Below are 26,638 nucleotides of genomic sequence, written 5' to 3'. Positions count from 1 at the left end.
TTGTGTGCCATGGATGGTAGCATAGGAAAAAAGGTCCTTTGCGAGGAGCTGAGAAAGATGATCTTATCACATTTCGGCAATTCCTAAAGGCTAACGTTTCTTTTACGTTTCCCTTTTAGTTTCAGTAGTGCGTTACAAGTGAATCTGAGCATGTCATTTGTAGGTGTCAACCATGCTACTGGTGAATGAAACTTGCCTTGGCACATCATAAGATTCCCCAAGAATATAACTACACTGATCAATGCATATACAACCGGATACAGTGATTCCAGATAAGATGATTCATCGGCAATCAGTAATATACTTAGCTTAGCTGATTAGTTCACTCTTATCTGCATTTCAAGCTTGTAATGTTAACCAAATGCAGTCAAAACTTATTGTGCACGCAAGAACAACGTTCTTCGTTCCAGGATTTTAATTGCACTCTGTGGGTCTCGAGTGTCTGCAACTTTAAGACGCAGGTGGTCTCATGGAGATGGTGCACCAAGATGATCTGTAAATCTGCATTACAGCAGTGGTAACGTACATTGGGGTTCCCTTTCGTGAATAAGGGATTGATGTCGATGAGATCAACTCAATCAACACCAACAACATTACTCACACTAGTCCAGAAGGGTTTTCAGAAATTGCAGTGTCGATGACGTTGGAAATGCAGATGACCTGAGTGTCCCCACAGCCATTGGAAATGCAGATGACCTGAGTGTCCCCACAGCCACGAAGATGTCGGTGCTAGGATAATTCAAGTAGCAGATCCCATCTTGGTATGAGATGGGATCAATTTGAGTGTTCTTGTGTTTTATCCCCAGATTCCAATGGCTGAAGTCGACAAATACCTTCTGGAAGATGGAATAGATTGCTGCATCCATCTGCTCATCATTCGGTGATTGTGACACACAACCTCTCACATAAATCCTGCTGAGGATAAAAAGGCATGTCATCTCCACAGAGCTTCCTTCATCATATACTTGTGACCAAACCTCTTTGTGATAGAAACTTGAGACTATCAAATTTGAAGTGACCAAACCTCTTTGTGATAGAAACTTGAGACTATCAAAATTTAAGTGACCAAACCTCTTCTGCCACAACCATCAATCATCTATTATATTTGCTCTTCTAGCAATATCATTTATATATCTAACGGAAAGTGAAAAAAAATGAAAATCTCTTATTCATCATTCTTGCTTATATCAATATTTATTTTTTATTTTTTATATTATTTATAATACATATGTCATCTTTAAAATGTCAGGATTTAAATCTGATACAAATAGCATATCATGAATTTGACCACCAATTGTGCCCTTTCTTTTCACTTCTACAAGTCCATTCTAACTTTAAACTGAAATAATATGTTCATATCAAGAAAAATATATTCTTTCACTATCATATTATTGCTACAAGCACTATCAACATACTATTATTCATCCTTTTGTTTTTGAATACTTTGACATGCTAAAATAAATTCATCTTTAAAATTTTTTTCTTGTTCATTTATTTTTAAATAGCAATTGTTTTGCTTGTGACCATACCTCTTGCACTTGTAACATTATGTCCTTCTCTATAATAATAATCATTCTCTTCATGATTATTTTTGTTGCATATTTTGAATCTTTTTTGTGGTCCTTCTTGGTTCGAAATTTCAGTCATAATTTGTTCGTCTACTTCTTCTTGGTGAACTTCTACCTCTTTTTCTTCCTTGGTTTTAATCTCTAGGCTGCTTCCCCTTATTTTGTGATTGATTATTTGATTTATCCTCTCCATTCTTGGAAGCTACATTAACTTTTGATTGAAATACATTTTTCATGGCTTTCTATGAACATTGAATCAACCTTTGTTCATACCTTATCAAAGAACTCATAAGTTCTTCAACATATAACATAGTAAAATCTTTTGTTTCTTCAATCAAAGCTATAATATGATCAAACTATTCTAGAATATTGATCAAGATCTTCTCTATAATTCTCTTTACTAATCTTTTCACCATAAGTCTTTATTTGCTTGATCAACTATATAAGCCTTGTGTAGAAGTCAATCAATATCACATTCTCTTTCAATTTCAGGTTCTCTAACTCTCTTCGTACCGTTTGAAGTTTGACCATCCTAACTTTCATATTTTCTTTAAATTCTTTTTGCAAAAGATTTCATGCATCCTTTGCTTTTGTAGCTCTCATGATCCTTAGGATGATTATATCTGAAATACACTGTTGAATCTTTCTAGGAGCCATTGCATCTCTTTCTGATTCGCTTTAAAATTTGACTGTTTAATCTCTTGTCATGGTTTTCGTATTATTAGAATCATCATTATCATTCTCAATCAAATATCATAGATCAAGTGAAAGAATCATGGTTCTCGTCAACACAAATTAGAAATCACAGTTTTCACAACTAAAAATTGGAACACTTGTTGTAGTTTGGAATTTGAGTTGCTACCATTTATAATCATTGATCTTCCACAAATTTTCTTCTTCCTTATAATTTGAGTATTTAAAAATGATCAAAAGAAGATCTTGACTCTGAGACCAAAGAATTTTAGATTTGTGGGGCTAATATGTTAGGTTTAATTTCTAAGAGAGAGAGAAGGAGGCACACAATCATACAATTATTCTCATTCAATCTAAAATTACAATAGCCTTCTCATTATTTTCCATGATCTCACTACTTTAAAACCCTAACAAATAGTTCTTTTTTTTTTCTAAACTACCTTAAATATTTCTTAAAATACTAGCATATTAATATCAACAGTGTCTATATAATCTTACCCAACATGCTTTACTCACATTTGATCTCAATCAACTACAGAATACTTGAGATAGCTGGGCAAATACATGATGCCACAACAATCTTGCTACCACATTTTGCTCATTATCTCATGCTATGCATGAATTTTATTTAAAAAAAAAAGATATTTGTTACAAGAAATTTATTTTTGGATTGTATTGATATCCATTCTCAGGTATGACTGTGATTTATTGCTGATAACTATTCAAAGCTGCTGTTAAATGTTGAATTCCCCAATTTTCCTTACCTTCCATATGTTGCTGAATATTAATAAATTTGTGAACTCATTGTAGCAGCTTTTTGCACATTTAGATGATTAAGATTAGCACCTAGTTAACCAAAATAATGACCTAACTGCATAATTTTCATGTCACATTCTTTAGTAACTATAATGGTGTCTTGGTTCATCTTGTTCTTTCACTCTTAAGTTGTCTTCATTGTCAAGCTGTAAGAAGAAAGTAAAAAAAAAAAAAAAAAAACTAAGAGAATAGTTTCACATTAATAAATATCGAGAGAGTCAATGATATATATTTGAGTCTAATCCAAAATATAACAACTTAAGTTTTTTGATTGAATTAAAATCTAACTTAATATATGTTAATCCTTACTCGACACCCATAATGATAAATTTCTAATATGATATTAGAGCCAAGGTTTGTGACTAGACATCCATAATTGATGAATTTCTAACATGGTATCATTGAAAAAGAGAAAAAGAAAAAAAAAGAGAAAAAGATATTTGAGTCGAGCTTGATAATTACAATCAAGCTTATGATGCTATACCACTGATCAAGCAATAGACAATGCGCACCACATATCCTTATCCTTACGAGTAAGAGTGAGACAATTGAGCCACACATTAACAAGAGGGGAATGTTAGAATATATCATATATGAGGAAAAGATTAAAAAAAATGATTAAAAGAATAGTCTCATAAATATCAAAAAAGTTAGATGATCCATATATTTAAAAGAATAGTCTTGACTTAAGTTGTTTAATTGAATTAATATCTGACTCAATATATCCTAATTTTGACTAGACATTGATTCTAATATTGCTCAAAGATAATTCTAAATATTTTTAGTATCTTTATTATATTTAATTTGGATTATGAATTAGCATTAAGCTCAAAAACTCGTTACAATCTAATACAACTTTTGGTGGCATAATGCATGTAGATAGTTGGATACTAAGCATATGAGGGTTTTAAGACTATTAAGATTATATATAAAGGGAGAATGCTAGAAGATATTCATGTGTGAGAAGAAGATTAAAAAGATAACTAAGAGAATAGTCTCATAAATATTAAGAGAGTAAGTAATACATATATTTGAGTTTAGCCTATCATCTAACTACTTAAGTTTTTAAATGAAATTGATATTTAACTTAATATATATTAATTTTGATTAGACACTCATCTAATATTTTTGATATCTTCGTTATATTTGAGCTATTTTATGGACTAGCAGGAAGCTCAGAAATTTATCACAAGCTAATATAACTTTTGGGCATAATACATGTAGATAATTCTTAGATGATTACAAATCCTGAATTCCTGCTAAAACCCTATAAAAGAATATGCATTTTCACATTGTAAGTAGCCTTTGAGAAGATAGGATTGGAGATGACAGCTTGTAAGAGTGGAGATGTGGGCTCTTCTGATAAGTGCTAATATCCTACTGGTGCTGGTATTATCCAATTGAAGTAGCAACTTTTTGGATAAATGATAAGGTTTATACTAGGTTTGAGCTTGCTAGATTCTGCACATTCTTCATGCCAACTTTATCTTGATTGTGATTTTAGACCTACTGATGAAGAGGGATCAGTTGTTCAAGAGACTATCCTCATTCTAAATCACCTACCATGGAGACTTCAATTGACCAAGTCATCCACCCTCAGAAACCAGAATGCAGTTGACAATGTCTTCCTCATCCACTGTGTGCAGGAGTTCATTGTTGAATGCATCATAGAAATCAAATCTATAGATCCATCAGGGTAAATGAAAATTACAGCCAGCAATATACAAATACTAGAGCAACATACAACTGGTATGGTCTTCATCCTACACAGTATGATGTCAATAGGCATGAGGCAAATTCACTATCAAGCTGAAGGCTTTTCTCTTCCTAAATCAGACACCTCCACCTTTTAGTCTCTTTCTTCCAGGCTTTGATGAGGACACATGCATAGTACCCTTCTAGATAAACTTGATACCTTTCCAAGTCACAGAGTGGAAAGATGAAAAGTATAAGCCAACCACATTGGCAACTAAAACTCCAGCCTACCTAACAAATCCACTCAATGTAAGGTTCTTCATTAATTGAATTCTCCACTCTGATTCATGATCTCATCTTTCTACCTCTTACATGACCTAACTCATTGTTTTTTCTATCAAACTAAAGGGGAAAAAAAAAAAATACATGTGAGCATGCACATCTCAGTCTCATACTGAAGTTGTCCTCCTTCACTCCATATCTCCATTAACACTACAAGGTTGTGGATATTTGAGCTCCATAACATCAACAGGTCCCAGTTTTAGTTGATAGCAGATGCCATTGGTAGGTTGTTGTACTACTAACAAAAGCCAGAGACTTTTCTTACTGTTAGAACTGGCACTTTCATGGGACAGATTTTAAAGGAGGTGGTGAGATCAGATCAACTAAAGATACCTTCTGATGACAAATATTATATGTGTGCTTACACATCATGCCATGCGATCAGCAAACAAGCTGGCTTTGCTTTTGATAAAGAAGCCTTTTATGGAACACATGCTGTGACTGCATACAAGCAGGCAAGAGGAAGTTCTCTTTGTTTTCCCTCTATTTATGACAGATTCCATACTCCCCTGCTATCCACCCCAATTAAAGTTAATGCTTATCACTATATAGACCACCACTAAAAGTTCTTGTGACTTCATCTCATTCAATTGCTAACCTTTGAAATTATCACTTTCCATCCATTTCCTCATCTCTTTACAGCACACCTTTGTCCCAAAGTAGCTGTGTACTAAGAGCTAGCAGGCCTGGAACTGAAACTTTCATGGAATGGAAAGTACAGAGCCTGTGAGGGTAACTGTATGCATACCAACCTTCTCTGGCCTCTCAGTCTTTGTGCCAATCGAAGAAGATCAACACCAGCTTCAGTATTCTGTAAAAGATCAATGGATACTCAGCTCATCGATGCCATCATGGTAACGCAATGTAGTCATGCTGAATCCAGAAATGAAAATGAACAATGAACTCACTAATCAAGTTGAATGCTTCCCGTGCCTTTTGGCAACTCTTGACCATGTTACATAAGTTATTATATTGCAGTATACCTGCCTAAAAATTACGATCCTCATCTGCCCCGTCAAGTAAATATAGGTACATGGACACATGAAAGAATACATGAAAAATGATACATTTCAGTTCAGCTCATTATCCCTCTACAACAAGGCAGATGAACAGCTGAAAATTTTGAGACAAATATTGGGGTGAGGTGATTCACAGTCTGCCAGTGTAGATAAGAAAAACGTTGCAGATATTAAGCATCCACGGCATCAACAGGAAGAGACTTGGTCCTGGTGAGAGCATTTGACATGACAGCCCCAGCATAGAAGTTCTTTGCTGTGAACATAAGCTCGGAGCACTCTGTAGAGTTCACCTCACAATTTCCATCCTTTTGGGATTGTAAATCGGAGCAGTTATTCCAGCGATACCTTGAATTTGCATCAGCAGAAGCCATCTTATTGATGGAGCCCTGGTCCGTGTCACTTTGACGAATATGGAATGAGTTATGTTTTCCCAAATGAAAGGACTTCATCACCCTTCTTTCATCCAAAGCTTGTAAAGGCATTCGAACTGAGGATCTCAACAATCCATTTTGTTTGTTTCTTACCCTGTTGCCAGGGTCTGGGGAAGGTTGAAATACTCTTTTGGATCTTCCTGACTCTTGATGGTTCTGTGCTTGTGGCTCTATCTGGTCACTTGCCTTCAGCCAACTCAGATCCTGTGTGCAGTCGCTTACATAATTGTCGAGTTTATCGGGTGTAGTGAACTGGCAACTAAATTCCGGTAAGGCAAGACATTGTTGCTGGTGAGATTCAGAACATAGTTGGGCTGAAGGTTTTCTCGAGTCATTTCTTTTGTAGTCATCCATCTGTATAACCTTTTCATCCTTCTCCTGTAGGCCTAATCCTTCACAATCTCCATTAGAGTGATTAACCCTTGATGCAAGAGAGCTAAAATCAAGTTCATCAGATTGACTTGTCGATAACATAGGTGGTCCCTCAGCCACACAAAGTGCAGTTCCCTCAACTTGGTATGTTATCTCTTCAAATCGGCCATGCATTTCAGCACACTCAATGTGGCAGCAATGAACTGATTTCATGTTACCGTAGCATAGGCTTTTCAATGAGAGATGGTCTAGAATTGAACCACATGATGAAACAGTGGAGGCACACTTTTGGCAGATGGTAGCTGAAGGAAATCCTGGAATTTCTTCTATTCCTGGACCTGGCTTCCACTCTGGTACTAGTGAAGCTACCTCTCCATCAATCATATCTGCTATTTTTGTCACATCATAATCAATTATATCTAACTCAGCCACCATCTCTGTGGCAACACTCAATGCAGTATCAGCTTCAATGTCAAAGAGAAAATATATGTTCCGGACACAGCCTGCAAAAAAGGGAAAAAAAATCTCAAGGTGTTGGTTTCTATTTTACAGCGTCAAAGAATCAATTCGATAAAGTTATTTCTTAAGCTCAAATCACAATTACCATCTTTGTCTGAAATCCTCAGCCTCAAAAAGATGTTCCCATCTTCTCTTCTCTTTCCCTTGATTGTAATGTCCACGTTGATAGGTTGCTCGTCTATGTGACTATTCGACAAGTCATTTCCACGCACCTCCACATCAGTGGCATCATAGTCCCAATCATTCTCCAATTCCATTTCATGGTGGATACTGTCTGAAAACTCATTGGCAATGAAGGAGCCATTACTTTGAGTATATTCAAGTGAAGGTTGCCACAGAATATGACCCATACTGCGAACATCTTCATCATCAAAACTAGAACAAAGATCATCAACTTGTAGAAAAGGATCCTTCAGCAGCTCCCTTGCAGAAAGCCTTTTGGATGCTGTGGCGAGGCATTTTTCAACAAATTGCCTGACCTCGGGGTCCTTCACTCTATACAATGCTTCAGGTTTGGTACCCTAGTGGTAGAACAAAAACTACCCTCACTGACATAATTATTGTAAGAAGACGGTGAAGTGCATTACAAGTTCCACAATTAGTTTTGAAAGTTGAGGTTTCTTACAGAGATAACTTTCTTGTATATCTGCACAGGATGGGTGCACTCGCTGTACGGGTACTCGAAGGTGACCATTTCCAACACGCACATCCCAAATGAGTATATGTCCACTAATTCATTGTATTCCTCCTCATACACCTCCGGAGCCATGAACTCTGGTGTGCCTGTGGATGATATCATAACATCAAATATCGATAAACTTAGCAGTAGAGCAGGAAGAAGTTTGGTTGGCAATATCCACAAGGCTCCTTAAGGTTAACAATCGGTGTCTTTGGTGATCATACCTACACAGTGGATAGCATGCGACTTCCGGAGTATGGCAGCGAGGCCAAGATCACCAATCTTGACCTCTCCTTGATTCCCATTGATAAAGATGTTGTCACACTTGAGGTCCCTGTGGATGACAGGGGGGTCATGGCTGTGGAGATAGAGAAGGGCACTAAGAATCTGCCTACACCAATGCTTTACTGCCCTGATATTGACCCTTCTATGCTTTTGCCTATACCTATCCACACATTATAAGATGATTAAAACAAAACTTTTAGTCCACAAAAAAGAGAAAAAAAAACCATGATTTATTATATCCACCATCTTGCTAAGATGAATGAGAAGAAGGAACACATCCACTTACTGCCTGAGAGTGCCAGAGGTGAACAGCTCAGTGACAAAATTGATGTTCCTCTCAGAGGTGTCCACCCATGAGGTATAGAACTTCATAATGTTCTTGTGCTTCAGAGTCTTGAGCAGGTGGATCTCACAGTAGAGCCTCTCCAGGTTCTCAGGGCTCTGCAGGAAATCATAGAGCTTCACCTGGTTCCAAGCAACCTCAATCCCTTCATACTCATCAAAAGCCCTATAACTGGCATCATATTACATGAAACAAAAAGAAGAAGAAACATAGATGAGCAACAGCCCATGAATTAAGGGGAAGACGAGTGCCCCTCAAACATTTAGTTTTGGAAATGGTCATACACTGTCTTTGAAGCTCCCTTGCCAAGGATGTCATTGTACTGCAGAAAAATCAAAGAAAGAGGATGAGCACTTTGCCCAACATAGAATCCGCAGAGAACATTAACTGAAGAATCAACAAGACGAAGCATTTATCAGTGCAATTACCCTGCCATATCTTCCAGTGGGATCAACCTCAACGAACTCAGAGTAACCAGGGTCCTGTGCTTCAACACACATCATTCTATTCGTCCTCCTACAACCTATGGCTGACCATGAAGGGAGAACTGCAACCAAGCAGGAATGGCAGAAAGTTGATCACTGACACCTAGGTGGAGATTGGAGGGGGAGAAACGGGAGTTGCAGGCGAAGTAGGTGAAGGATGAGAAGGAGATGGAACCAAAGACTCAACTTCTAGACATGGAAAAGCTTGAAGGAGGAGGGAGGCTTTTGGGAGATTGGCTTGGGGAGTTCCACCAAACAAGAAGAAGATTTTTGCAACTCATCCACAAGGTTGGTCCATCATTTTACTCAAATGAGAGTAGAGAGAGAGAGAGAGAGAGAGAGAGAGGGAGGTCATCCCAAAGGACGAAACAAGGACAGATGGAGTCTTCTATTTTAACATCCCATTCTTCTTATTCTCTCTCCTTTTTCATGTTTTTTTTATTCGTTTCTCTCTCTATTAGACACCTATCCACATACCAAAGTGTGTTTTTTTAATGACAGGAAAACACATCCCAAGATTTTAGTCATTTTTGTAATGGGCAACAAAAGAATCCTCCTCCATAGATAGCTGTTTCTAGTCAAACTCTCATCAACCCTTTCACTCTGTAATCGAGATGATTAATTGTCATTTAACTCAGAAATTGAAAGTCTGATGATGTCTTTCACTGTGTAATGCTCATCATCACATAATAATACTCTCAGGGAAATTGTTTATGCTTTGGATGTTCAGGTTTTACCTTTGATAGTATTAGATAAAAATATATGAGTAATTTTCTTCTGCAGCCAATATAAAAAAATTATCCCATCAATGATAATTTGAACAGTGAAATATCCAAAAACAATTTTCACAATAATCCGTTAAATAATCGAGAGAAAACCTTTTTTACTTGAATATATTGGATAAAGTAACTTAATTACTCCACAACATGGCATGCACAAAACTAGATTTGTGGCGATCACAGTGCAGTTAATAATAATGCGGATAGATTTGGCTTATGCAATCACTACTCGTCTTCATTAATGGATGGAATAATACAGAGTTAAAAGTATACTAGCGAGTAAATGAGGTAACCATTAGTCATTATCAAGTGATTCCTGCAAGCTATTACTTGTGACACTTTGGGCTTTTCTCCGTTGCGTGTTCTGACCACCTTAAGCTTTTCTTTTTATATATATATATATTATAATATTATGCTTTAGTAGTATAATGATATATTGAGATTGCTTCAGTCCAATCTGAGCTCTTCATCTACATGAATTGGACTGTTCACATCACTCTCTTAATACTATTAACGGGAGTTAGTGTCATTCATCAGATGTTATTAATAATTCTTTTAAAAATAAAATTTTTAAAAACTCAATTCATTAAATGAGTAAAAAAAATATTTTATTGGATCTTTGCAAAAATGTAATATGAGTAATCCCCTTTGTTAAACTTATCATCATATTTTTTTATCATTCACGAAATGAGTCAATAATTAAATTCTTTGAACCTTTTGCTAACTATTTTAATGTTATGAAGAACAACCGACCAATTTTAGATTGAGGGGGTTAGGATTCTAATCTTATAAATTTATACCTAAAACATAATGATGGTTTATATGGTTCAAAATCTTGTTTTATAAACTAGTAAAAGTTATATTAGATTACTACAGGGGTTCTGAAATCAAAACACATTTATATTTTGGATAAGTATGCATATCTACGAATAAACATATGGCTTATCATGATCACGAATTGTTTTCTCTTTATGAGAATATATTATCACGAAATATGTTAGCTTGTGTGGTAGTGAAAACTAATATGATTTCTCCCTTCCAACAAGGACGAATCGATTCGGATCTTGGGTGCATGTTGCTGCTCCTGCTGCTGACTCTTTCTTCATAAACGACGCCAAATAACTCATCTCCTGCTGGCTGTCTCATCCGGGTACGTCCAAAGCAGTCCAGCTTGCCGGCCTGCCACCACACAGAGAGAGAGAGAGAGAGAGAGAGAGAGAGAGAGAGTACTTATCTCTTGCCGAGGTCTTACTGTTGAGAGAGGATGACTGTTCTCCTGCCGAGGGCTTCGCGTTTGGTGGGAGAGAGAGAGAGAGAGAGAGAGAGAGAGTAACAGTAGAAAGAAAAAAAAAAAAGAAGAAGAAAACAAGGGCTCCTTTCATCTCCTCCTCCTCCTCCCTCCTGCTCTTCTTCTTAGCTTTGCTAGAGAGAGAGAACGGGGCACATGGAGTGCTAGGCGTGGGTGCGGCAACGGAGACTAGCGGGCGCGGCATTCCAAGGCCGGTCCATCACTCCGCACGTTCGACTGCCCGCTCGTTGCTGCGCGATGCCCGCGCCCACCGGCTGGGAGAGTGGGCCACGGTAGCACGTGATGTGATCCACAGGCCCCACCAGGCATACTTCCGACTCGATCCGGCACGCAGTTTTACCACCTGTCCTTCTCCGACTAAATCAGGTACACTTCGGACTATTTAGTTTCTATCTCTGCCTTCTCACTCACAGCCTAAATCCAAACCTCCCTACCAAATGATACCTTCTAAGAGTGTGTGTGGGTTGGGTTGGGTCTTTTCGCGACCAATAGTTTACAACTCAAAATTAGAATGGACTACTTCGCTCCCTTCTCACGTGTATTGTCTTTTTATACATCATTGTCTCCTCGTCTCACTTATTTGAAGGGACCGTATTCTGACAATGTGAAATGAGTGCACCTGCAGTCGGTACTTGTAACATTTTGCTTGCCTCCTATTGGTTCCATTTGCGAATCTGGTTGCCTCTGCTCCTATCTAAGTGTCGGTGGCATCGTTTGGTTCTGTGAGTAATAAACATTAATGTTTTGTGAGCAACGAAACACCACAAGCTTTTAAGGTAGTACACACTCTCACGGCGACTTAAGTTTCCAAGGAAATTAATATTTACATACAAAAGCTCACTTCAAAGCTTACTCGTCAACCTCTACTGAGCCCAGTTTGAATATTTGACCAACTGCTTCAAGAGCAGAGATACTCCAACTTTCAGCATGCCTGATGATCTGAAATAATAGAACATCAATCCATATGGCACATGAATTAATTAATCTGTACTCCATACAAACAATACATGGACAAAGAATTATCACATCTTACTTTGAAATCTTCACCTAAATCATATGTGGTTGTTCCTCTAATACCAATGAGAGGTCTCCAAGGTAACTTTAAATAGGTCCTGCAAATTGGGCATTATGAAATAAAAGAAGAAAAACTTAAAAGTAAGTTCTTTGGAAGTAATACAATTTTTTTATAAAAAAAAGTACAGTAATTGAACCAGCTAAACTAACAGAAACTAAAGATTATCTTCTTTCTGAAGATATGCTTTTGGGATGTTTTGGTTTTTAGGATATGATTAAAAACTTAGCAAAGAAACATTAAGCATTAAGTTTATGTTACCATGCAAAATTTCGATGACATAATGAATCCTTCAACATCCTATATATTTAATATTATATAGAAGTCAAGGCCTGATAGTCTAATTGGACCAGTCCCGGGCCCCCTAAAGCATATTGCAAACTGGACCAGTTTTGATTTTTGATCGAGTTTGACTGAGAGTGATCCTATATTTTCCGGGAATTGGGGTATATGCCAGGAGTTGAACACAAGCAACTGGAATTGGTTGGAATCAGCCAAGAATCTGCATTGCGAGTGTTAAATAGCCACGATATTGGTCACAGGATCGCAATATTGCGTGTGCTAAATAGCAATGGAAATTTGATTAGGTAGTTGTCAAGTATCAGATGCCTAGAAGAAAACTTGGGAAAAGTTTGAGTACCTTAGACACCATGTTGCCAGAATGAAGTTCATTTCATAATTCTGACCCTACATAAGAAAACAATAAATCATCATAATGAAAAACAAACTAATAAGATCTTATCTGTCTCCATCACGAACATGAGAAAAAACAAAACTAGTTCATGTTTGTAAATAGTACTCATTTTTAATACTCAAAACAGTTGCTCTAGAAAGTAAATTGCTATAGATTCGATGCCACGGAGACAGAGTTGATCCTATTTTGAAAATCAATACTACACATCATTCTGTATATACATGCCAGCCTTTGCAATCTATGGGGAGGACAGGTTGCAAAATATTTTTTGGCAAGCATTCAGGTATTAACACTACATTTTCAAGCTTGACAATAAACCTATTTGAGATCTTTCCTTTGCCCAGATACAAAATACTGATCATCTTCAGCTATTTGCAGAAGTAGAGATCTAAAAATCCATATTGGGCCAATTGTAAATACATAAAAAAATTTTTGGCTTGTCATATAGAATAATATATATCATCATGCCAACAACAAAGGTTTCTTGAGTAACCTTCCAATATTTCTTGAGTCGAAACAGAGACTTTCTTAAGATAGCTTTTATTACCAATCAATAAGAACAAAACTTTGTCAGAGAGCAAATAGAACACAACCCTATAAATATCTTAAATAAACAGCTTTACTGTAAAAATCAAGTATCTTGATATAGGAAAAGAAAATTGATCAAATCAAGCAAAAGCTATGTAGGCCGTTGAGTTCCACATTCTTGTGTTTAAAGTTAGGTTTTTAATTTCGAATGATACCATCCGTACCGAGCGGTATGTACCGGTTCGCTAGCAGACCGGTACACGGACCACCCACTATTGGGTGATACCATCGATTGGGACTGTTTCCGCCCTGTTACCATGTGTAATCATCGGTGACGATCGATTTTGACCATCGTCGCTCCCTACGGTGCGGTTTTAGCCGAGGGAGAAGGAAGAAGAGGGACAAGAAAAGGGAGAACCTATAGATCTAGCGTCACTCTCACTTGACGATCCCGATCTGCCGCCGCCCTCCCTCGTCGGACGTTGTAGATGAGATGTCGCCTCTTCCTCGTTTGAGGCGACGAGGCCTCGGCGTCATCGATGACTTTTCTTCGTTCGCACAAGGAGAAGAAGCCTTGGCGACATCGCCGAGGCTTCACGGGGAGAAGAAACGAGGCTTTCTTTTATTATTATTATTATTATTATTATTATTATTATTATTATTATTATTATTATATACCGAACGATACACCAAAGCGTACCGCTCGATATACTCGTACTGTACTGAGCTGAGCTCAATACTCTGGTACAGTACAAAATTACGAATCTTGGTTTGAAACACCAAAACCAAATGCTAGATTGGATACCTAGACCTAGTCCATTATCGCATGCTAAGAATTAAAGTACTGACCTTTCAAATAGCAATCATTATTATTAAGAAGGCCAAAACTATTACTAAATACACAAATATCCAATAGGCATGACATCAAAATTTCAGGTGAATTAGACAATTTAAAATTCATGCTGACAATGAACAAATGACATGAACAGAGCAAGGATCAAAATTTTGCCACTTTATTGATTACTTAAACATTTAAATATTTTTTGTCTGTGTTATACAAGCTTTGGAGATAGTGCAGGTAAAGAGGATGGGCGAGCCCCCAAATCATTGCAGGAAGAATAGTTGCAAAAAAGATTTGTCCAGTCTACTAGCAATTTTGGCTCATTACTAATACCTTTAAACAATGTGCCATCCTTTTTTTTTTTTAATCTAATATCAAGCAATAAATTTTGTACATTATATATAGTGAATGATATTGAAGGGTGTGGAATTCATGGTCTTAGGTATTAAATTGACAAAATAAATATACCTTCTCGATATTCTCAAGTTTAAGGGATGGGCGATCAAAGAAAGGAACGAGCAAGTCCAGATTCTGAGAGTACCGGTCCCTGCCTAGCCAGAACAAGAATAAATAGTTAGAATTTTTTCTACTTGCTGAGTCTTTAAGTATTACTATTTGGTGAAGAACAAAGAGTATTCTTTATCAAACTGATCTAGATACTACAGTTACAATTTGAAACAATTATTTGGCAGAGGAGAACAACTGGATCCATCTGCTAAACCTTCACACAAGAATTCTAGAGAACTCATTTTGACTCAAGAACTCACCAAGTTAACTCAAAACTCAGCATTATATGTTACCTATTATCAAGTCCTTGAGTCAACCAGATGAAGGGTTTTGAATTTTAGAAAATTTCTTGTACCTAAGATCATTATATTTGACCTTTCAAAGCGACTGAAGACAAAACAACTGGAACTTAATGAAATAATAATAAAAACTTTCTGAAATTCGTCAAAAGGTTTCACATATAAGATTTAGAGCCAGATATTTAAGGAAAAGAAAACTACAAAGATGGTGGTGGCTATCACCATGTCAAAGTTAATAACAAAAACAATTGTAAAATGAGTATCTGAGAAAAGTTACAAATCTATCAAAGTATAACAAAACTTAATCATATCTGTCAAATTAATAAGGAAGCCTTATGTTTGTTTATCTCCTGATAAAGACATCTACCAAGCTCTTGATAAAGAATTTCTTTGTGGAAGTAGAACATTATCCTTGTTGAAATTTGGTTCTCCTGATTCAATAAGTCACTCTGATTGAATCCTAAGTACAATAGTATTAAATATAAAAGATAACTGAAGATGAAATTGATTTATTGCATCATAAACTTTAAAGCTGAAAGTGTGAATCAAATGAAAATTGGACTCCACTAAAGTTAAAATTAGAAATTGTATAATGCAACAGAAGTTGGATCCATGAGAAAAGAATGAAATATAAGAGACTGTATCAAAATTACCAAGAGAAAAGAATTAGATTACAAACTTTTATTTATTTTATTTTTTTTCTTCTTTCTAGAACAAGAAAGGCCATAAGTTCTTGAATGTTGAGGATTATCATTTTAGTGGAGATCATGTTGACAACAATCATCCAATAAAAAAATTCTTCTAAAATTATAAGTACTATTTTTTTCTTTAAATCAATAGATCTAAGCAACAGAGGATTAATGAACTTACATTGTAAGGCCACATAAGCATATTGCATTCCAACATTTAATTGAAAATAAAGGAGAAATACATATCAAGAGAATATGTTAGCAAATAACGTACCACGAAAATTGATTGTAGGATCTTCAAATAAGCAATCATCGGCATATATGTTGGAGGTGAACTCCCCTATTATTCAGAGATGGTATTAGTTGTTTTCTCGAACTTAACATGCCGCAATACTATAGCGCTCTTGTTTTATGCAAAAGAATGACTAGATTGTACGAGTCTTTGCACAACGTTATAACATATTCACAGGAGAAATTTTTAGATGAGTTGTTGAAATGGAAAAATAAATAAATAAACAGATGTTGTTTGTTTAGCAAGATATGACAAAGAACCAGGGCTTGCATCTTAAGGAGTTCAAATTCTTATTTGTTAAAAATTTGATACTTCCTGTGAAGAAGACATGATCACAATGGACAAAAGACCTATTGAAAAATATTGATACTCCTATTAGGTAAAGAATCTCCCAAGCTGGTCGAAAGTTTTGCATACTTTCACTAAATGTACAAGTTAGCAATCATGGAGACAATCAAGAAACAGAGAAGTCACCGAAAGATGTGAGGTGGGAAGTTCCTATTCTTTGTAGGGATGCTAGTTTTACTATTTCCTTTACTATCACACCTCTGTGTTGGCATCATCTTGATTTACTGTGTTCCCAATTTATCTTCAATTTACCATACAAATCATTGTACGGATAAAGAACATATTATTCGTACAGATGACAGTTTAATATTTTGTATTTGGAGAAACCTGTCAATGGTTCCAATAGGGTCAGTTTGGCAAGTTTGAAACAGCAGATCTACTCATTTACACATGCTAATACAACCTCATTGCACCCTCTACTCATCAATAATATCGAATGCACATCAACACTTCTTAGTTCTTGTTTAAGGATTTCATGCAAAACAGAACCAAGACAAACAGATTCGAATTTTCGAGAATATTCAAGAGAGAAATTACCTAATCTTATTACCTGTAAGGAAATAAGCACGATCATAATCCGCTCGAAGAATTCGGACGACGTCATCTACGCTACGAGCCAAAGAAGGTGCTTGCGCCGCGGCTTTCGCCTCATCTCTGCCACAAGGTTGCGATCATTAGCAAGTTATGGTGATGGGAGGAAACGTGGTGCCGCTGCTGACCTCTGTTTCTTGGGAGAGAGGAGCCTGAGGATCTCCGTGACGCCACCGACGGCCAGTTGCAGCAGCGGCGGGGCTCTCTTCCCATCACGCCGAGAGGTCGAGCAGCGAAAGGTGGGCGATCGCTGCGCTAGGGGAAGCAACTTACAATAGGCGGCTAGAGAGAGAGAGAGAGAGATTACCATGCGCTGCTTGAGGGCGGGAGAGGAAGATGAGGCGACGGAGGTAGAGATCGCTGCCATCCACACCAACGGATGGCGAACTGGGAAACGCTGACGATGTGCGGATTGAAATGGGCTCTTATTTTCTGAAAAGCCCCCTAATACTTGTCTTTTTTTTTATCGATTAGGGCCTCAATAAAACCCGAATTCGCCCCAAAATAGCATTCACCGGTTCAACGTCTAAACCGAAAGTTTCCTCGAAAATCTCCAAACGTTTTATCGATTAGGACCTCATTATGGGATGGTCTAATTGAATTAGCGGTTCAACCTCTAAACCGGACAGTTTTCTGAAAGGTCCCTACTTATTGAAGTATCCTTATATTCGCTTCAGGCCCCAAAATATACTACTATGTGTTCACTTACACCCCCTCAGTGTGGCCTAAACCCCTTACCACCATAATATGATCGGGTAAACCTCTTAAGGTCTAAACCGGCATAAATGATAGAAATAGGAATTTTTCGAAAAACTCCCTAATCGTTATTTTTTTATCTCTATTTTTGCTGATCAATTGAACAACATATTTGTCAAAACAAAACAAAAAACCCCAACAAGGACTTGAGCTTGCTTTGCCCCGAGCAATTCTCACGGAAAACAAAGAAGAAGCAATAATAGCTGAATCGAATGCACACACTGTTCTTTCAAGCTTTGGGTATGCCATGACAAACATGCAGGACAAATAGAAGAAAGATCTCACTATCTACTCGGTTGTAAGAGAACAAATGGAATACATGATTTCACTGCATACAAACTGTTCTTAACAACTCCATTACTGGGAACTCTGATGAACATCAGGTTGGTAGACACAGTAGATTTCATCCTTCATCAGCTTACAAAAGCTTTTCCTCAGCTAACCCAAAAACAGATCTTTGTCGAGATGACAAAATGCTCATAGTTTTGGTTTCTGTCGAACATATGGAGGCCAGTAAAAACCAAATGCTCGGATTCACACATCAATGTACAGGGAATTACTCAGGAACAAGGATGGTTGCAGTTGCGAAACAAGTCACAATGTGCAGCATAGAACGGGTCTCCTTTCACTCGTTTTCAGCAATGTAGTTTGGTAGCTCACCCTGGCAAAGGTACTCATCGCAATGGGAAGCAGATTCCCAGCCTCTACGAAGTCTAATGATATCCTCGGTGAATGTTGAACCTGACGATCCAATAAAAACGGTAGACAAAGCACAAATTGTCTTGTCCAGCATGGCCTCAACCTGCAGGCAATAAGAGACTCGATCAAATAAATGAATATGTGGAGTACAAAGAAATATTAACTTATCTTTTTATAGTTTCATGTTTGAAACATCCAAGCAAAAAGGTTCACCTGACTATCTCCTCCTAGCCGATTTCTGTACAACAAGGCATCCCATTTTTCAGCACTATTATGAGCTGGCCTCTTGACCAGTGGAACTTGCTTGTCATTTAACACAACTAATGACTGGAGAAGATTTGTTTCGCTCTCAGCTGCATCTGTGGATAGATAAATAACTGGGGCATCGGCTTTCTCAACAGTCCGCAGTATACACTCTGCTGCCTGAGGAATGGGGAAAAAGCAACTCTCCTTTTTCACATTGCTGCAGGCAATTATTGGAAACAAAGGTCAGAAGATCATCACTTTCTTCACTTTACCACTAAGATTCAGAAATTTCACAAAATCTAACATACACCTCCGGTTTTCTCAGTTCTGCAGAAGCTAAAACTACACAAATCCCAACTGGAGAACTGAAAAGTATCAGCGGAAGAAAGCAACAGAACATGCTTTTGAAGATTTATGACTGTGATATAAACCATCACTACATCAGATTGATCACTCTTAGAAGAGACTACAGCCAATGAGTTCTTTGTAACCCCTATGCAAAATGTTGAAGATGTGTGAAATTAACGCACAAGAGAATGTATGTTGCTGAGTCTCAGCTAGATTGAGTAATATACACTAAATTATCGTCAATTCCTTAATATGGACCTGACCCATACAAACAGTGGGCTGAACTCGGTTGGGTCCAAGGGTCAAAGCATATCATAAATTATTTTTCAACCAAAATTCCAGGTCAATTTGAAAAACAGAAGAAATGTATACTTGATATAAACACAATTTGGCGAGCGGGTCAAGATCTTTTAACTTGGATCCAATCCATACACCCATTGGATCATGTTAAGTGGATTGAATTTGGATTGAGCTGAAAGGTTGAGGGTCAAGACTCCCGTCCCTAATCTATTTGCAACTTCAGAGACAAGTGTTTGTTAGTTACTTGTCCATGCCAAATAATTGCCAACAAGAATTTCCTTATGAGTGATGTTTGAGATCTACTTCCCTAAGCGTATGGCATCACATGCACAATGCAAACCTTATATATGATGTGATTTACTTTACTCCTAGTATCATGATATACTAGGATTAATGTTACTTGTCCATGCCAAATAATCATCACCAAGTTACTTGTCCATGCCAAATAATTGCCAACAAGAATTTCCTTATGAGTGATATTTGAGATCTACTTCCCTAAGTTTATGGCATCACATCCACAATGCAAGCCTTATATATGATGTGATTTACATTAATCCTAGTATCATGATATACTAAACATCAATTATTCATGATGCTACCACAATCACGTTTCACTTCCTATTCACTAGCCATTACCTTCTTTCAATGTGAGAATTAAATACTCAAAATGATTGATTTGTTCATTACGATGAAGTAAAGTGAAGTTATAGTTCAATAAACTATGCTTTCCTAAGAAATTCTCAAAAACTCTATCAAATATGTTATACAACAACAACAACATTAGCAAAACCATAAGTTCCGACTATTTAGGGTCGGCTACATGGATCTTTTGTCACAATTGAGATTTGTAAGATGTCATATATTTAGTTAAGTTTAGAATACTTAAATCTTTATTTATAATTCTCATTAAAATCTTTTTAGGTCTTCCTCTACCTCTCATAGTATCACTAAAATTAATTATTTCACCTCTTCTGGCTACCGCATTCGAAGGTCTACTTAGCACATACTGATACCATCTTAAATAATTTTCTCTCATCTTATCCTCTATCGAAGCGATACATAATTGTTCACGAATAAAATTATTTCTTTTCCTATCTTTCCTGGTGACTTCACACATCCATCTCAGCATTTTCATCTTGGCAACATAAACCTTTTGTATATGTTTTTTCTTAACTGTTAAGCACTCAAATCCATAAAGCATTGTTGATCTCACAAGTGTCTTATAAAATTTTTCTTTTAATCTCAAAGGTATTCAATGATCATACAAGACTCTTGACGCCGGTCATTATTTTAATCATCCTATTTTTACTTTATAAATAATATATTCATTGATCTCTACATCTTGTTGAATAATTAATTCAAGATACTTAAAAATTTTACTTAAAGAGACTTTTTGTCCATTCAATTTAACTTATTCTCTTTTTTATTTCTATAATTACTAAAATTATATTATACATTCAGTTTTAGTCCTACTTAATCTAAAACCTTTAATTTCTTAGCTTGCCTCCATAGCTTAAGTTTATAATTAATTTCACTTAAGCTCTCATCAACTAAAATAATATTATTAATAAATAACATACACCATAAAGGTCTATCATGTAAGTGACTAGTAAGCTCATCCATTATTAATATGAAAAAGTTGAGACTTTAATGTGAATCCTTGGTGTAGTTCTATGCTAATAGAAAACTCAATAGACACACTCCCTATAGTTCTAACACTAATAACTATATTATCATGCATATCTTTAATAACATCAATATAATTAGCAGATACATCTTTTTTTTCTAAAACCCACTAGGAATCCTATCATAGGCTTTCTCTAAGTCAATAAAAATCATATGCAATATGAAACTCTTTCTCTTTCTTTCTATATTTTTCCATTAATTATCTTAATAAATAAATAACTTCTATAGTTGATCTTCTAAGCATAAAATCAAATTGATTTTTAGATATATTTGTTTCAAGCCTTATCCTACTTTCGATAACTCTTTCCTAAAGTTTCATATATGGCTCATGATTTTAATTCTTTTATAATTTAAACAATTTTGTATGTCACCCTTATTTTTTGTAAATTGGCATTAAAAAACTTTTTCATTCGTCAGGCATCCTTTCCAATCTCATGACTTTGTTAAATAAGCTAATTAACCAAGCCACTCTCTTGTCCCATAAACTTTTTTAAACCTCAATAGGGATACCATTATGCCCTATACTCTTAACTATTTTCATCTTTTTTAATGTGTCTTTTATTTCATTAGCTCTAATTTTATGAATAAATCTATGATTATTAAATATATCACTATTATTTATCGTTAAATCTAAGTCCTCTGTGAAATATTCATTAAATAATTTATAAAAAATATTTTTTCATCTTTCCTTAATCTCACTATCATTAGCAAGTATTCTTTGATCTTCGTCTTTAATGCATCTGATATTACCTAAATCCTTACACTTCCTTGGCCTTAGCAATTCGATATATATCTTTTTCCCCATCCTTAGTACTTAATTTATTATAAAAATTATCATAAGTTTTATATCTTATCATACTAACTGCTTTTTTAGTCTCTTTTCTAGATTCTTTATATCTTTTAAATATTTTCTCATTTATATAATTTTGTCAATCTTTGAAACATGATGTTTTGGTAAAAAGTGTGTTTTGAATTTCCTTGCACCACCATTAATCCTCTCTTAAGTTTGCACCTCTACCTTTAGCTTCACTAAGAGTCTTCTTTGTTAAGCTTCTAATTTTATTAGTCATCATAGTTCAAATAATATTAATATTATCCTCATCTAAATTCCAAGTCGTCTCCTTTTTCATCTTATTCTTAAAAGTACTTACATTATCATCTTTAAAATTTCACCATCTAGTCCTAGTAAAATTTTTCATTATCTTTTTCCTTTTTATTTTCTACAATAAATATTTAATACCATCAACCTATGTTAATTCATCAAACTTTCGTCGGGTATAATTTTACAATTGTTACAAATAACTTTATCTAGCTTTCTTATGAGAAAAATGTCCATTTGACGACACTTGTGTTCGTTTTTATAAGTAATTCTGTGAAATATGTTGTCTTACAATAATATCCGCCATTAACTAGGATCGATACTGTATATGTGCTCTCATGTAACCGGATCCACTGGTTTGAAAAAATTGCCACGCAAACTAGGGTTGTATTCTATGCAGATTATTATTGAGTAACCAGCATTATATTGGAAGATAAGGAAAAATATCAACTTTAGGACAATTGAACTACGATGATCATCTAAGTTTGTCAAAGCTTAATCATTTTGAAGGCAGTGACAGAACATGAGGTATACATTTACTCTACCAGATTGCAAGAAATATAAAATCAATGTAAAGAAGTAGAAAGCAGCATAAGCCTCTGAAAACAACATATGATCAAAATAACCTACGCATCGATCGCTGAGGTTACCAAGGACCAGTTACCATAATTCACCTAGGAAAGAGTCAACAGCATGACATACTTTTCAAGCTCACAACTACACCATATGCCACAAGATGCTTAATTCTAGTTAAGCTTTCAAAGAAAATTGGAAGTGGAACAATAACAGTCAACTTACCAGAATTTCAAGAACCCATGTCGACGGAAATGCAGGGCTATGAAGTTGCTCCCTAAGAAAGTCTGCACGAACCGCTGTGCTGTGAGATAAATGAGCCGACTTGGTTGGATCACTGTCTTGCATTTATGAGCAAGCGGGCCTCCTGGCTGCATTACCCACTCTTCTTCCACATCAGCATAGAACATATCTCCAATGGCAATCACCTCATCATTTGATGCAAATTTGGGCATAATGTCTCCAACTACCCTTTTCTTTTGTGTCTTCAACTTGGCATCCTCAGGCCAAGCAGCCTCAATCTTCCCAAGTGAAAGCCCCAAGTTCTTCAACCTCTTAGTGTGCTCCTCGTCTAGATAGCAAGGTGGTGATGCAATGTAGCAGATAAACCTATTGATCCTCATCTTGTTCTTCTTCATCTCTGCAAACTCTTCGAACGAGATCACGACCTTCCTCCCAAAGCACTCGTTGATATGATTGATATCCAAGACCCGGTCGTACTGGTAATCCACCTTGGAGCTCGGGAGGACCAGGATGCGGTCGAGAAGCGCCGCGAAGAACATGTGCTTCTCCAAGCAGATCAAATGGTTGGACATCTGACCCGACAAGCAGATCGCGAACAAGAATCTGTCCTTCTTCGGCTTCCACTCGATCGTCCTCCTATCGGCAGGTCTATCCACCTTCCTGCACACACCGGTGCCAGGACCAGATACGTCGAAGCTACCATTCTCGTCCAGGGCCTCCGACGAAAGATTCCCCAACCGGTGAGAGGAGAGCAGCGCCCCCTGGATCTGCTTGTTCAGCTTGATCTGCCGGATCAGCGTAGATCTGAACTCATCCATGGTCGACGCCGGAATTGCGGCATTTGGTCGATCGACCTTGCGAGATGTGGTGGAATTCGGAGACGAAGTGGAATTTGGAGCCAAGGAAGGAGGAGAAGGAAAAGAAGCAGCATCGGCGGTGGCTGTGGCTGCGGAGAGAGTAAGATTCCAAAGCCGCAGAAGCTCAGATTGCTGGTTCTTGAGGAGATAGAGAGCGTGGAGCTCGGCCTCCCGCATCCGGTCGCCGGCAACGGACGAAGAGGAGGAGGAGGCGACGGGGATGACGGAGACGCCCCGAAAGAGGCGGCCGAGATCGAAGGAGAAGAAAAGAAGGACGAGGAGCAAGGGGAGGGAGACGGCGAGGAGGTAGTGCTTGCTGGACCACAACCGGCGGCCGACGCGGGCGGGGAGGTCTCCGGAGATCTCGAAAGCAGGGTACGACAATCGGCGGCGGTGAAAGGGTTTTGCCGCGGCGGTGGAGTCGTTCTGGGGGACCAGGGTCCGGCGGTCCTCCTCCTCGTCGTCGGAGGAGGAGGGGGAGGGGGAAGCCGGGGGTGAGTCCCTCCTCGCCATCGGAAACCGGGGAGGAGGAGGAGGAATCGGGAATGCGAGCGGGCGGAGACGAGAAGACGAGGCAGAATGAAGGAGATGATTGCAGATGTCGGCGGGTGGAGGAAAGTGATGTCGTAACTCCCACCGACTGAGTAGGCGCTCGATACCTTTACAGTGAAACCCACGCAATGATTTGCTCATGTAAACGATAACGGGTCGGATTTTACTGAAATATCCATTCCGATCCGACTCACTTAAAAAATAAGGACATAAATAAGAAAAATACGTTAGTCGGGTATATTTAGACACTCACCTCAATCCAACCCATTTAAATCAGATTAATTAATAAAATAGATAATGTAATTAAATTTGAATATTTAAATATTATTTGAGTTTGTAAATTAGGATAAAATTCACCAATATTCCACCACATCAATTTGTATGTATAATTAATTATATTTTGATAAGATGATTTTCTACTATTGAAATTTTTGTGAGGACTCTTTTATCAATGCATTCCCTCTCTCTCTCTCTACTGTATCATTCATTATTTGCAGCTACTCCAATTAATGGGTTGGTGAAGTCATAAGAATTAGTGTCACACGTCACATTTTACTAGAATTTTCCTGCCCACTCTTGAATCTAAATGGCATGTGAAGGTTCTGCTGCTGATTGGCCAAGTATCCTTTGTTATTCCCATACGTCAACTGGTCTCATTCTTCATAGACTTGCTGTCTTTGTTCCAGTTGAATCTGTTCATCTTGTATCACATGTATGTAATTGTACAGATCTATGTTTGTTTACCTTAAAAAAATACAAAAGTTTATGTTGACTTGTTTGGGTCTCCATACTTATCGGCTTCTATCATACTCTTGAACCGGTCAAAGTAACTACGATTGAACATCATCACAATCTTCAATCTCTTTGTAATTTGAGACTGTTGTCTATCTCATGTCTTTTTGTATCTAGATGCGGACATGGTGTCATCTTGTCCTCAAGTTACAAAACCATTCAAATGACCCTCATGGTGGTCGAGCGAGGGAGGTTGAGCTAGACCACGGGTGAGACATCTTGAGTCAATGTGGCTTTTTTACGATGAACCTGAGATAGGTGCTCGAGACGATTCTTGGCATGACCTCATGTGGGACTCCTCATATTGGCCCAAGATCATTGCTTCCGCAACTATATATTAGTTAGCTTGTTGGAGCATCTCAGGAATAATTGTAAGTGGCCTCTTCATCATGATTAAAAGAACCACAAGAGCTTGAGGTCCATAAGATACCACCAACGAGGGATAAGCATCTTAAACCCATCGGATTTTATCCTCCTTCTACCTTATTCTAAGCAGTATTGCCGTGAAAGGCTTTGGGTGCATGTTCATGAGGAAATGGAGTTTAAATTCCTTCACTGGGTGAAGGATGACATCGAGAGCGCCTTCAAATGACTATACCATTCTCGGGTCGAGCCCCTTAGTTTTGTCAGAAATGCTTGACACATCAGAGTGTTTGACGTTCCACATTTAGACCTAGAAGGCTGCGATATGTTCTCTTGGGTTGGAGCTATCATTAAAGGTCTCTAACATCGGGAGATGGAAGTTGGTCGGGAGGAGCTTCTCCTAGATGCCTTAAATAAATGGAGAGCTACCCGAGATAGGGTCGTTGGCGTCCCCTTTTGAGTGCTGAAACTCTCCTTGCACCTCGTTTAGATGCTGATTCATTAGCTATAATTGGGCCCTAAGCGAGTCGTCCATCGAGTCTGTTGATTAGGTTTTTGACTCGGGCAGGATTGGCCTATGGTGCGGGAGTAAGCAAAAATTCACTATTAGGGAGTGTGGCACTATGACCAACATTTCTATTGGCCCGAGTCAATCCAAGGGTGCTGATAGTAGATCAATTTAGAGAGCCCTTAGGAGTGCTGGAGCGGAGAAGGGCTAGATTGTTAGTCATAGTTGTGGAGGGGGCAATGGTTTACATTATCCCAACTAGCGTCTACAATTGGTGTGTGAGGCTTATGATGGTCTCGACAAGGATAACTAGGTGCCCCATACTCATCCCCAGAGGTGAGAGCTCAGGGTCGTTAAATAAGCACTAATAGCACTCCAAGGTCTGGGCGAGGTGGACGTGTCCACCTATGGGAAGAAGGG

General features: G+C 37.5%; 3 protein-coding genes across 6 annotated transcripts; all 3 read right to left on the bottom strand.

The window, feature by feature from the left end:
- Positions 1–6,025: 6,025 nt before the first annotated feature.
- LOC135645791 (probable serine/threonine-protein kinase WNK9) lies at positions 6,026–9,620 on the bottom strand. Its single transcript, XM_065164528.1, has 7 exons — positions 9,191–9,620; positions 9,047–9,084; positions 8,706–8,933; positions 8,359–8,579; positions 8,081–8,238; positions 7,541–7,976; positions 6,026–7,439 (listed from the first exon to the last, which is right to left on the bottom strand). Exons 1-7 carry the CDS (start codon positions 9,263–9,265, stop codon positions 6,304–6,306), a joined length of 2,292 nt encoding a protein of 763 aa, XP_065020600.1. The 5' UTR covers positions 9,266–9,620; the 3' UTR covers positions 6,026–6,303.
- Positions 9,621–10,950: 1,330 nt separating this feature from the next.
- On the bottom strand, positions 10,951–17,608 carry LOC103994653 (uncharacterized). 4 transcript variants are annotated; one of them, XM_065164529.1, is made up of 9 exons: positions 17,504–17,595; positions 17,325–17,446; positions 17,156–17,259; positions 16,240–16,305; positions 14,939–15,021; positions 13,048–13,094; positions 12,369–12,447; positions 12,189–12,274; positions 10,951–12,055 (listed from the first exon to the last, which is right to left on the bottom strand). In XM_065164529.1, the coding sequence occupies exons 1-9, from the start codon at positions 17,561–17,563 to the stop codon at positions 11,989–11,991; spliced, it is 714 nt and encodes a 237-aa protein (XP_065020601.1). In that variant the 5' UTR covers positions 17,564–17,595; the 3' UTR covers positions 10,951–11,988. The 4 variants fall into 4 exon arrangements, with proteins under 4 accessions (XP_065020601.1, XP_065020602.1, XP_009413327.2 ...); XM_009415052.3 differs by having other exon boundaries at positions 10,960–12,055; positions 12,177–12,274; positions 17,325–17,608; XM_018830133.2 differs by having other exon boundaries at positions 10,961–12,055; positions 17,325–17,608.
- Positions 17,609–18,122: 514 nt separating this feature from the next.
- LOC135645960 (O-fucosyltransferase 36-like) lies at positions 18,123–24,654 on the bottom strand. Its single transcript, XM_065164936.1, has 3 exons — positions 23,129–24,654; positions 18,865–19,114; positions 18,123–18,754 (listed from the first exon to the last, which is right to left on the bottom strand). Exons 1-3 carry the CDS (start codon positions 24,514–24,516, stop codon positions 18,578–18,580), a joined length of 1,815 nt encoding a protein of 604 aa, XP_065021008.1. The 5' UTR covers positions 24,517–24,654; the 3' UTR covers positions 18,123–18,577.
- Positions 24,655–26,638: the final 1,984 nt, after the last annotated feature.

This window comes from Musa acuminata, chromosome BXJ3-8, assembly GCF_036884655.1.
Source record: "Musa acuminata AAA Group cultivar baxijiao chromosome BXJ3-8, Cavendish_Baxijiao_AAA, whole genome shotgun sequence".
NCBI classification, from domain to species: domain Eukaryota; kingdom Viridiplantae; phylum Streptophyta; class Magnoliopsida; order Zingiberales; family Musaceae; genus Musa; species Musa acuminata.
This window is presented reverse-complemented; position numbering and strand designations above follow the sequence as displayed.

Coding starts and splice junctions, on each gene's coding strand:
- LOC135645791 (XM_065164528.1), bottom strand. CDS start 9,265: ATGATGTGTGTTGAAGCACAGGACCCTGGTTACTCTGAGTTCGTTGAG. Junction 8,934..9,046: donor AAGGGAGCTTCAAAGACAGT/GTATGACCATTT, acceptor ATATGATGCCAG/TTATAGGGCTTTTGATGAGT. Junction 7,977..8,080: donor TATACAAGAAAGTTATCTCT/GTAAGAAACCTC, acceptor TTCTACCACTAG/GGTACCAAACCTGAAGCATT.
- LOC103994653 (XM_018830133.2), bottom strand. CDS start 17,563: ATGGCAGCGATCTCTACCTCCGTCGCCTCATCTTCCTCTCCCGCCCTC. Junction 12,275..12,368: donor ATTTAGGTGAAGATTTCAAA/GTAAGATGTGAT, acceptor CTATTATTTCAG/ATCATCAGGCATGCTGAAAG. Junction 12,056..12,188: donor GGCTCAGTAGAGGTTGACGA/GTAAGCTTTGAA, acceptor TATTACTCACAG/AACCAAACGATGCCACCGAC.
- LOC135645960 (XM_065164936.1), bottom strand. CDS start 24,516: ATGGCGAGGAGGGACTCACCCCCGGCTTCCCCCTCCCCCTCCTCCTCC. Junction 19,115..23,128: donor CATGGGTTCTTGAAATTCTG/GTAAGTTGACTG, acceptor AATTGCCTGCAG/CAATGTGAAAAAGGAGAGTT. Junction 18,755..18,864: donor GGCTAGGAGGAGATAGTCAG/GTGAACCTTTTT, acceptor TATTGCCTGCAG/GTTGAGGCCATGCTGGACAA.